Below are 12,615 nucleotides of genomic sequence, written 5' to 3'. Positions count from 1 at the left end.
CTACCTGAATTTCTCATGTCAACTTTGTTCATTCTTTACTTATCTCCCCATTTTTATTTAACCACCACTGTGGGGATATTTCTATGGGATATTATTTAGGATTATGAATGAGTTAACAAAAAGATGTGTAAATCATTTGGACAAGTTTTCCTGGGCCATACATACCATCATCGAAACTCATGATTTATATTGAAAATTACGTAACAGTTGTTTCTAAAAAGTTATGTTTGGCATCTTCTCATCTCTGCATTTAAAAAACATTTTTTTTTCACATACTCATCTTGCCCAGGCCATACCCTCTTCTCCAGCAAGGCTGTCCCAGGATCTGTACCTCTCACTCACAGCTCATTCATGCTAGTTCTCCCAATCCAATACCCTTCTTTCTGCTTATGTGAAACCCTCTAATGTGGAATAGTATTTGAAAGAGAAGAGAGACCTTATGAGTCATAAGAAGTCTGAAGAGAGTTTGAAGAATTTTATATCGAATATAATTGGGCTAAAATATCTAGATCGAGTTCCAAGGAAAAATTCTAGGGAAGGAGGCAATGAGAAGATAAGGGAAAATTTTTTCAGAAGAAATTAGTCAATTTAGATGATTTGACTAACAATTGAATATATTTTCTGCTAAAGAATAAAGTAGATTTCTTCTTTCTGTTAGCTACCTCTCATAATTGAGGTTGTGGAGGATTTAAGGTCATCTCCAGCCCTAAGTGCAAAAGTTGGATGTGGAATTATGAAGCAAACTCTGGTGCTACTAGGCAATGGTTCTCAATGACTTTGGTAATATATGCTTACATGTCTGACGAACAAATATTTTTCTTGGCATGGGCAAAAGGAGATGGTTAGTTGACAAGGTTTACGGGACATGGAACGCTTACACTTGAAATGTTTTTTAATCCTTGGCATATGAAACTGCGGCTAATTCAAAAAGTCTCAGAAATCTCAGGCAGGTGGGGGTTTCTTGGGAAGGCTATATAACGTGATATTCAACTGGTGATAATTTTGGAGGCTTCCTATTTGCTGTTGAGGCCAAGTTTTAATAACTTAACCTCAGAAGACTTCTGCACCACTGGAGTTATAAACCTCTAAGTATTGATTGTAGAAATGCCATTCTTCATAACAAGCATTAAAATAAACTCCAGATCACATTTTAATGTAGAAATTCTGATGTCGAAAAGGGAAGGTTAGTATTCTCTGGTCAGATAATTTTGAGACCAGCAGAACCTATTAAATATTATGGTCAAGCCATTAAAATTATGCCTTGTATCCCATGTGCTATAAATGATGTAAATCTTTGTACTTCATAACTATTCACTCGAGTCTCCATTTCATTATTGTCATTTTTAAAGAAACCACCTCTTCTTTCTTTCACCCCAAGAGAAATCTGATTGCAATTGGAACCTGTGTGGAAGGTCTGATGCCCTAGCAACTAATTGGATCCTCTTAAAGGTTGAATTTTATGTCTGACCTATTTAGAAATCTGAAAAGCTTCTCTTTGAAAAGCAGGCATCTCAGATCTTAATTTTTAAGTGTCAAGTATTGCTGCAGTCAAGGTTAAATGAGTTGATAGTTTGGAGCTAGACGCAACATAATTCTTAGAGAATATTTTAAGTTTCAATGTAATTCACATGCTAATGTTTTTAAAGCTCTATGTAATAACCTACATTTCACATATAAAATATAAGGATATATTTAGGCCAAGTTACATTTTAAGTGACACCCAAGAGAAGTCCATATGTTATATAAAAAGGTCTATACCGACATTTATTAAAGACTGGATTAATTTCATGGGTATTACTGTAATTTTTTCCTCCAATCATCTATAACAAAGGTCAGTGACATAATGCCCATGGGCCAAATCTGGTCTCCCCTTTGTTTCTGTACATAAAGTTTTATTGGAACACAGCCATTCTCATTTGTTTACATATTATTTATGGCTGCTTTTACATTACAATGGCACAGTTGAGTAGTTGTAACAGACTGTTACAAAACTGAAAACCTTTTCTATCTAGCCCTTTATAGATAAAGTTTTCTAACCCTTTATTTATGGTATAGAGAAACTAACCAGTATAAATCTCATAAAACAGGTGTCTTCCAACCATTATGTTATGTGAAAATCCCAGTGGATAAAATTTTCAGGTAGAATAGAAGATTTCATTAATCTATGAGTTTGTTGTTCAGTTTCACACTATAGCTTCTCTGAATGTGGATTTAACTACAACTAAACACATATTTTTTTGACAAAGACGCAGAGAACAAGATAGCTCACTCCAGGGTCAATTGTTTGCATCTGGTTCAAAAAGGGGCTCTGCTACCAGGTGACCACACCAGTAATGCCATCTCTCCAACTCCACCACACTTTCTGTCTCCTTCTGAGGCTTGGAAAGACTTACACCCTGTCTAATCTTCAGTTTCCCACCTCTACAGAAGGTCTCATGCAAGGAACAATGACAATATCTAAAATGCTTTGTCAAAAAAGATCTTTTCCTCTTGGCAGAATGATGTGTCAGAAAATTTCTGGTAGAGCAGTCCCTAAGGTTTCATCTTGGCATTGGTCATCTTTGAACTTGCCTCTTAAGTGGAAATGAAATAAACTTACCCTTGTACAATTTGTTTATGTAGATTTAGACATGTTAGGAGGCTCGGTACAATTAACGGAATTAAAAATCATGATGCCTGCAGAAATCACTGGTCAGTCAAAAGAAGTCAGCATTTAATAAGGACCTACCTAACTGCCGCCTTTGGGAAATGAGGGGACAGAACCAACAACGTATCTGTAAATGCAAAGAGAGCACTGAGATCAGTGACAGAAGAGTGGTCAGAGGAGGGCTGGGACCAGTAAATGTCAGTCTTTAGAGAATGTGGAAGCCAGAGATTCGTAGAAGGAAGCAGATAGGGAGGAAATCCTTCCAAACTCCCAGCAGAGCTCATTCAAAGGCACAGGAATAGAAATGAAAAAGTTAGATGCTTGGGGTAGCAAGTACAGAGATGGCTAGAAACAGTATTTCTTAGCGAGGCCACTATGGAATGGGGGAAGGGTGGTAGACTCTGAATGCAATGCAGAGGACTTCGATTTTGATATGACAGTAAGAAGTGCCTGTGGTTCTTTGATGAGAGGCATCTTGATAAAAATAGTGTTTGTATCAAATATTATTCTAGAGTTTAGAATAGAAAAGCCAACTGAAAAGTTATAACAGAAAATCTTTCCCTAGGGAAAAAAAAATCACAAAACTCCTTACAACATTTTTCTATTAACTCCTAATAGCAAAGATTTCTCTGCTGGGTGGACTATATTACAAAGTGAAGGGCATTGCCACTAAGAGTTCTTGTGTTTTCCCTGCATTGCTAACCAGAGCATGTATGGAAAAAAAAAAAAAACTATGTTGTTCTCATTCATCTTTTATTTTGTACTTGGTCTTAGTGTCTTATTTTTTATTCAAACACATCACAGAAGCTATCTCCTAAAACAGACAATTCCATACAGCATAACTGGACAGAAAAAAAACAATCTATTCTTTGGGAGAAATCTGACGAAGTAAAAAGATGGCCACCATCTTTTTGGCCACCATTGGCATGACTTCTTATAAACGATACAGTTGAATTTTAAATTACTTACCCACTGCCCATGCATTGTGTCGTTTCTCAGACCTAAACAAATCTCATAACTAAACGACTCTGTTCCAGTTTGTTTGTTATTTTATAGATGTGGGCATATGTAGTTTTCAATGCTGAAAGCAGAGCCTTGGAAAAAGCCTGATATTTTATATGGCAGGAGAAGGCACCCAGCAAATACAAACATAGCAGAGATCTTTTTTTTTGCTGACAACCTTATGATTTCCCCTTAACGCATTGTTTACAATAGCAATTACGTGTCATTTCCCATTATCCTATACACAGAACCAATACCACACAGCCGTATCTTTCTTTCATTTTTTCTAACAACTGAACATGAAAGAATATATAGAGAATTCATGTGCTGGTGAAACCTGTCAAGACTGACAGCCCAGAGCCGAAAGCTCTATTGCTGCCCAGGTGTGCGGCCAGGCAGCTGGGTGAAATCTCCCCTCTACCTTCTCATTTCGGCTTCCTCAGCTTCCTGCCCTTGCAGTACTTCCCTCCGAGCTGGGAGGGAGAGAAGCTTTGGAACAGCCCTCTTTCTCAGGCTTCTGCCAGAGAAGACTGGCTCACTCTCAAGACTGCAAGCAGTTGACCACTGCAAGAGCCCTGAGCACGTCAACTCGTTTTATTCACATCCCTCATTAGGGAATCAGAAAGCCAAGGACACACTAGTGATTTCCCTGGTTTTATGGATCTCTACTCCCCCCAGGCTTGCAACACATTTTTGGTTCTTATGTTCACAGTGTCCTGGCATCCGCAGTGTGGGAAACCTTAACCGAGAGCCAATAGCCCCACAGCTTCTCCCTATTAAAATGTGCAATTGGATTTCACATGTGTGTTTCAAACACCATTCAAGGCGTGATTTACAGGCCACGGTCTAGCCCCACAGCTGTTTCTTCATCCCCCAGACTTAGCCGTTTCTAGGAATCCGCCACTCAGCTCCCTAATACATAGTTTTCTCATTTTCGAACTCCTCTGTCATTCCTGGACATCCAAAACCATGCAAGACCTATAGTAAGGATTCAAGAAAAGATTTATTGAACGAATAATCTATTAATTAGTTTTTCCACGGAATTATCCACTCATGAGAATAGCCCATTCCACGCCTCCTTTCTGTTTACCCCAGTCTCTAATCAAGTTTTGTTTTCATTAAATTAAATGAATCACTTTTGACCCACTGATGTTGGTTATTTATGTTAAAAACAGCATAGGTCCAATGACTTTTGTGTACGCCTCACTACAGAGTTGCTACCCAGGGCTTTCACAGTCACTGTGTTCTTTCTTTAGAAGGAATTAAAATCCAGCTTTTATATACTGCAAATTATCTTTCTGTAGCTGAATAAAGACAATTTGTGTTACGCAGAGAGTGACTCAAAATCATATCATCATGTTTGTGTCCACCCTCCCTCCCCATGGTCCTAACCCAGTCTAGCTTCAGAGAATCTGAAATCACCCCCAAAAAGGTTAGGCCTCAGGCTTAGGGTTGTGGTTAGTTCAGACGTAGGTACTGATAATATCTTCTAAATATTTTAAGCTGATGGAGGGATAGAATAGTACTGGTACTGTATTCATTTTATTCTATGCATAGCATAGCTCTTGGTAGAGAGTCTGGACTCAGGAAATTGATTAAACTTTGTTAGCCTATGCTGAGGAAGATAATCCATGCAGTGAATGGTCTGTGGGATTCTCTTGTCCTGTGACTGAGACCCACCTTTCAAGTGAGAAGGACAAAGGAAAAAGAAGGTATTAACATTGAGAGAAATGTCCCAGGTAAAGTCTTTGCTGGAAATGGTATTTGCATGAATCAATTTCACCCAAACGCCTCCACAGGTGTAGCTTCCATTTCCGATGAAAGCAATTAATTAAAAATCATGTTAATAAAGATCTTACAATTCACATCAAATTATATTTTGCCCTTTGTTGCAAAGAATCTTTTCCAAAACACAGAATGTCAAGGTGCAAAGGGGGACATTTTCTGAACCCTTTCACATGTCCTCTCCCCCACCTCTAGCTCTGAGACTCAGTCTTCCTGGAAAACAACAACAAAACACGCTTCCTCCTACATTTTAAACTACCACACAACAGTTGAAGAGACAGTGTGACCACTTAGTCACAAGCCATAATCATAATAACAAGCTTTCTCTGTTAAACAGAAGTCCTTTAGGACAGAGATACCAGTGAGGAGCTATTGTGTTTAATGATTTGCAAAGAAAAGGCCACCAAGTTTTGCAACTCAATAAAGGCAGCTTTTAGCCTCAGGACTTACCTTTCCTTTCCCTCCTACAGTTGTCTTCCTATAGACCTCATGAATAAAGATCACTCATTTATTCTCTTGATAATCTGATAATTAGACCAGGTTGACATGGGGCTATCAGATCTTCAGATTACCTGAAGAGTCTATATTTTTAAACCCTTACATTAAACATAACCCAAAACTCATTCTTGTTATAAATGGTCCCAAAGGCCAGAATTTCAATCACAGGATGAAAATCCTAAGAACAAAATGACAATTTGTTAAATACCTACTATATATCAGATGCTTTATGAGGCATTCTCATTAATCTCTCAAGGTAATTGGTTGAAGCAGTTATCTTCATCCAATTTTATACATATGAGAGCTTAGGAAACCAAGATTGTCCAGGAAAACACAACTGGCATTGAGAAAACTAAGATTCAAAGCCAAGCCTTTGTTTCCAAGAGCCCATGAACTTTCTTTCGAGTCCACTAAGCTCCTCCCAAGAACGTAATAGTAGACCTTGGGAAACAGTCCGTTCCCTGACCCAGGAAGTAGTCAAGCTGGTGGTAAATAACTGGTTACTACAGAAGCTGCAGAAGGGATTTGGGCAATAGAGGGGCATGGAAGAGAATAGCTCTAGGATCTTCTACATCTCTCAGAATCTAGATTTCCTCGTCTCCTAAGCACCTGGTTCTGCATTCTCTTGGGGGGAGCTGAGTAATCAGAACACTTGTTTCTTGTAATCAAAACAACAAACCATCCCTTTGCTCACTATGCCACACCTGCAATGATCTCTCTCTCTCTCTGTCTCTCTCTGTCTCTCTCTCTCTCTCTCTCTCTCTCTCTCTCTCTCGCCCCCCCCTCCCTTCCTCTTCCTTTCTCCCTCACCTCCCCTACAGGTTTGGTTCCATTGCCAGTAGAAGACCCCTCCATGACTCTCTGTATTTCTCCTGAGGCTCCAAAACTGGGCAGTTAAACCCTCCGCCCTGATGCTTTCTCATCATCCTTCATCTGTAAGAAATCAATGCATTACCCCTAAATTATCTTGTGACCCAATCAGACATATTTGCCCCACCCATTCACCTTTTCCATTCTTACTCTGAATTCTGTGTAGTTAACGTACACATCTCGCATCCCAAACACTTCACAAAAGATACATTTTTTAGAACAAGACTGGATATAAATAAGTCAACAAGGAAATAAACCTGTCTGGTATTCCTTTTGCTTTCTTGATTGCAAATACAGTGGAAGAATCAAACACTAACCCATTGCACACATCATGCTCTTTCCACAAGCAATGCGCACACAAGTCAACACCAGACATTCAGAATTCACAACACTTTCAACTTCCAATTTCTATACTGTTTCAACGTTTTCATATTTCTTCCTTCACTTGAGCTGTCATGTTTTTTTGTGTCAGATTTTCTCTAGAAAGAATGTTTGGCAATTAATCCCAGCCCACCTCAACCCTAAGTGGTTCATTTTGGCTTGGAAGCCCATTTTTACCATTGGAGTCTTCCACTTCTTCAGCCGGGGTAGCTTTTGGGGAGGAGTGGTGGGTATGTGAGGAGAGAAGGCTGACAATTCGTGGCCTGGGGAGGGTCAGGGCTTTTCCATGGACCTTGAGGGAGTGCTCCTTCAACTGGCTGATTGTCATGGTGGAAAATGAGCACCAAGAACACTTGTAGGCATGTTCACCTGGAAGAAGATCGGGGCAAGGGACAGAAAAGGAAAAAGAGGGAGGAGGACATAAAGAGGGGTGGAAAACAAAATAAAAATAACAAGGTAAATTCACACTAGAGAAGTGCTTCTCGCGCTTCACAGTCTAACCCTCGCAGACAAACCACCTGCCCACTCCTACAACCACAGCACTCCTTTGGGATTGAAACTCTTAGAAGAGCTCCATAATCAAGTGACCTGGTTCCTTTTCATTTCACGGTCTATTTACATGGAAGAGCACATGGGTTGTCCCCCCACAGGGAATGACACCAAATGTCTATGATACCTCCGTCAGAAAGGCTTCCCATCTCTCTTCCTCCCCTCTCTATACTAGAAACAGCCATGTCAGTTTTCATATAAGGTGGCCTTTATAACATCTGCAGAAAATAACACGCTTAATTCTTATTCCAGAGGTCTATCAGTGGCTTTCCAGCATAAAGTCACACAGTGAAACTCTACCGTGCTACTCTCATTCTTCACTTCCTTGCTGACTATATACCTCCGCAGTTCCACACATTCTATAATGGGCTTTTGGGGGGACCAATTCACAAATCTCAGCATAAAACTCTATTTCCTATGTAATCAATAGGACAGAAATGGGTAAAAAACAAGTTTTTTTTTAAGGGAGAGTTGTATATACATAAATGCGTGTGTGTACGTGTGTATATCTCCACTTTCTTCAATAAACAGGACATTTAAGTAAAAATAAGTTTTTTCTTTTATTTTTATAGCACTGAAATACAGCACAAATCACTATGACTAAATTAAATTAAGAGTATGATTTACCTTTGCCCTAAGTCAGCTTTTCAATTAATTGCATTTTAAGAAGCAAGAGTGTGAAATGGGCATGCTTATGCTGTTGGACAGATAAACTCAGAAAGCAATTCTGCTTTTTATAACAATAGGCTTTGGATGGTCATACCTGCAATGCAGTAATTCCACTTCTGAGAGTTTCTAGTAAGGAAATATCCTTTAATACATAGAAAGCTTTATTTAGAAATAAACATTTATTTCTGCTTGAAAAAGTACGAAACAACCTAAATTTCCAACCAAAGGGAAATGATTTCAAGTAAATGTGGGCCTATCTTCTTGATGAATTATTGTTCTTTAAAATAAATTCTGAAAGAGTTTGTAATAACAGAAAAATACTTACACTCAGAAAAATACATAGGAAGGCATAATATATTTCAATGTAAATTATAGTCACAAATGTTAAAATAGTTATAGTGGAAATGGTTAAAAGGAAATATTAAATGTTAAAAACAGTGGTCTTTAGATAATAAAATTATATATGATTTGTTAAAAACAGTGGTCTTTAGATAATAAGATTATATATGATTGATTATATTTCTTTCAATTTCAAATTTTCTCTAATAAACATGTATTTTTAAAATTTATTTTTACAGTGAAATTTAAAAACCAGAAGAGAAGAGAAGGAAGAAGAGGAATAAGAGGAGAAAGGATCCTCAGTAATGAAAGTTCTGTGGACCAGTGAAGATGAACCGGGGATGGAGCTGATGGTTCCCAGTTCACTAAGGGAAGCAGGAATTGGAAGGTAAACCTCCAGCCTTGCCTCACCTAGCTGACATGGTTACTATTTTGCCACTAAATGTTTTCACGTGTGAAGTGAGTCCAGCACCCCAAGTTCTGCGTTAAACCTCCTTTTCATCACGGATGAGCCCCAGAGATTGTATATTCAAGAAAGTCTCTAAACTAACCTTGATCTATGCAACATGCTACACCCAAGGCAGAACAAAACTTCAAAGAAGTCCCCAACCACAGGAGTTACAGGATAAAGCTTGACCATAAATAACGGGATTTACTAATCATATAAATGTTGTGTGTGTGTGTGTGTGTGTATGTATGTGTGTATGTATATATGTGTATATATATATATCACAGCTGCTCTCCTGATTCAATTTTTCAATTTTTTTAAATGCAAGCCTGCTATATGAGTTTTGCTTGGTGGTTTCAAGAAGCCCAACTTGAGAGAGAATTCACATCCAAGTTATTCGGTTAGTCTATACAACTTTTTATCCTCTAAAATAAAATAAAATAAAATAATCCATCTAGAACAGACAAGATGAGTCGAGTCCTTTGGAAAATGTATTGGCTTTCTCCAAGCTAAGCCACTGTCGGTAGCTAAGAACCATATCATGAACACCAAGGTTCCAGGTGTGTAGAGAGCTGAATTACATTGCTCCTACTCTGTCTCTCTGGAGGTTTCCTTCTCTCCAATCAGTGAGCACAGAATGCCAGTCTGCTTGGTCAGCTCTAAGAACATACACTTCAGCTCAGTGCCCTGGAGCCAGTGTGCAGCCCCTGGCACTCTTTTAAAGCCCTTCCTACAGGCCAAATCATTTACCCAACTCCCACTGGTGAAAGCGCTTTGACAAGGCTGAGGACTATAGGAAAAACTCACTACGATGGTTTCCCAGCTGAATAATTTACAATATAGAGTTAGAAAAGAGTGGCTCGAACCCTGAAGCTTCTTACTCCACAGACTTTGGTTGAATTTTCCTGGAGATATAAAAACACTAACAGAGAAAAGCACATTTGGCTAATCTCCCCGTCCCACCCTCCACCCCCAGTGGGGCTTAGGGTATCTGGAAGACTTCAGTAGTTTTACTCTATTAAGCCAGCTCAACAGGACTCAACACTCAGGACACAGCAGAGACAAGGTCCTATTTCCACAGGGAATGAGAAAATGGCAGAAGTGAATGACTCAGGTTCTGGATGAATTTTATAACCACGCAAGGGAAGCTAATAATTAATGAGACAGAAGAACTCTAGTTGACTCCAAATTTAAAACTAGATTTCAACTAGAATTCTACATACCTTAGCTGAGGCCTTCGTTTCCCCCATTTTCCTTTGTGTTTGATGCAAGTTCCTCTAAGGCTCTCAAAAGCTGAGAGGGCCACAGGCTGCTGTTGAGCTGGGCTTCTGAGAGTGACGGAGAACATCATGGACAAGTCCCCAGAACCCGCCCTGCTGCCTTTCCTACATCACGCTTCTTTTCTCTTGGCTGAATCCACCCCACTGTCTCTCCTACATCGCTTCTTTTCTCTCTTGGCTGAGTTCTGATTAGCTACCTGTGGGCATCCTCTAGCATATGCAAAGTAGAGAAGAACAGAAAAGAGAGAGGGGCAGCATCTTGTCAGTAACAAGGCTGAATATGTTCTGGAGTCAAATTCTTAGCGAATGGACTATATGGCTTTGAGCAGATCACTTCACTCTGCGTCTCTCCTCATCTGAAACTGAGGGTGACACCACCACCTGCCCTTTGGGGTTGTCATGAGGATTAAACAAAATGATGAATGTAACATGCTTAGTGCAGAGCCTGGTAGGTAAGAGATGTTCGTGAGGCTAGCACAAGGAGATAGAACGATAGAGTGACAGAGACCCGTACGGTTCCCGGACATTCACCACCCAAAGTCACCTCTTGTGTATGGAAATGTACCCAAGGCATCTCCTGAGAAATCTTACATGCCTTGCGTTCTCTTTGCCCCTTTGAACTTCCTCAAGATTAATAATGTTATTTTAGTTGGGAATTATCTTTAGTGGATGTAACAATCCTTGTATTTCCATTAGAAAGACTAGGGGATTCAGAAACTTCTCTAACAAACGTTGTTAACATGAATCTGTTAGTAGGTATACCAGTTGGTAGCATGAATCCACTATGACACGGGTGACATAAGCTTGGTATTATTTTGGCTTTGGGTGGTTCTTTAATTTTTATTCATTAGATGAAAATAAAACTAAACACGAACCACTGCAATAATAATGTCTTTTCATGGGTGGGGCAAGACACTTTTAAAATGTCACCCCGTGAAGACCACTGGATTTCAAACTCAGAGACCTTATGCATCACAAAAACCAACTCACCAGCGTGAGCTTTGAGTATATGTGTTTTCAGCCGGCTGTTATAGGAGGACTTGAAGGAGCAGAGTTTGCATCGGAATGGTTTATGGTGGCCGTGGTGGGTTTGCATGTGACGGTCCAAACTTGATGTAGGAGAGAAAACAGAATAAAACGACAGGGTTAAAAATTGCACACAACATTTTCTCATGGCCCTTTTTCAGAAGTCCCATTTCTAAGCTGTTCAAAGTTGTTTTGTTACTTTCCAATGAGACCGCTTACAAAAAATAAAAAAAAGGGCAAGCGTTGTACCTACTCTAAAAGGAGAGGAAGCTAAAGGAAAGAAGAGGTGAACATTTGAGTGGGGAAGGGAGGTTTCTAAGTGATTGAACTTCTTGCAGTGGGCTGTCTGTTTCCAACGTGTTTGTAAATATGCAGGTGTATTTAAAGGCTGCTTATACCTCTGATAAACACAATCATGTTTGCTGCTGTATCTATCAGTCTTCCAGAAGCAACTTTTAAGGCAGGTCCTTGATTATAATGCATTCCCAGTACTTTATAAGTATTACTCGTCTAAAAAAAATCAATCAATCAAACAAACGAGGTGTACGAAGAAGTTCTGCTACCCCAAAGAACTAGATCCCGTCCTAAGTGACTCATTTGGGCTTGGCACTGCTTATCATCTAAACATGCAAAGTTCTCCTGCACTTCAAGGCAGCACTCTGAACTGCCTCTGGGCATCTCCCTCTGGATGCCCCTCAGCTATCTGTAAACTCAACCCTCCCTGAACAAACCATCAATTTTTGTTTCCCTTTTTTCTGCAAAAAAAATTCTCTCTTTCCCTTGTTTCTATAGAGGGCACTGCCATTCTCTCAGTCAACCAGACTGAAAACCTAGGTGCCATTTGTACTCCACTTTGTCCCTCATCCCCTACCTGAAATCATTTTCTCCCTGGCAGGCTTATCCTTGTTCCCGCAACCATTCCCAAAGTTCCATCCTAACTTCTTAGACTAGCTACTATCACTGCCTCCTACTGGGTCTCCCCTCTGTTTCTTTTTTTCAACACAAGAACATAAGCTATGAAGTTAGACTGCCTGGGATCAAATCCCAGCTATTACTTACCCGTTGTGTGGCCTTGGGAAAGTTATATAAGTTCTCTGTACTAAAAGGCCTCCACTGTTCTT

The 12,615-nt window shown here is 39.6% G+C and overlaps 1 protein-coding gene across 4 annotated transcripts in view; it reads right to left on the bottom strand.

Moving 5' to 3' along the window:
• ZNF462 (zinc finger protein 462) overlaps positions 1–12,615 on the bottom strand; it is a 128,353-nt gene that overhangs the window by 51,904 nt on the left and 63,834 nt on the right. For all 4 annotated transcript variants that reach the window (XR_013994454.1, XM_081066578.1, XM_081066579.1 and 1 more), the window contains exons 6-7: positions 11,459–11,577; positions 7,361–7,552 (exon numbers count right to left, since the gene is read on the bottom strand). Coding sequence is in view for 3 of the 4 variants with exons in the window: in XM_081066578.1 (XP_080922704.1) it covers positions 7,361–7,552; positions 11,459–11,577 (311 nt within the window). In the remaining variant the exon portion in view is untranslated. The remainder of the gene's footprint in view (positions 1–7,360; positions 7,553–11,458; positions 11,578–12,615) is intronic.

This window comes from Rhinolophus hipposideros, assembly GCF_964194185.1.
Source record: "Rhinolophus hipposideros genome assembly, chromosome: 11".
NCBI classification, from domain to species: domain Eukaryota; kingdom Metazoa; phylum Chordata; class Mammalia; order Chiroptera; family Rhinolophidae; genus Rhinolophus; species Rhinolophus hipposideros.
Note: the sequence above shows the minus strand (reverse complement) of the source record. Positions and strands in the feature narration are given on the sequence as shown.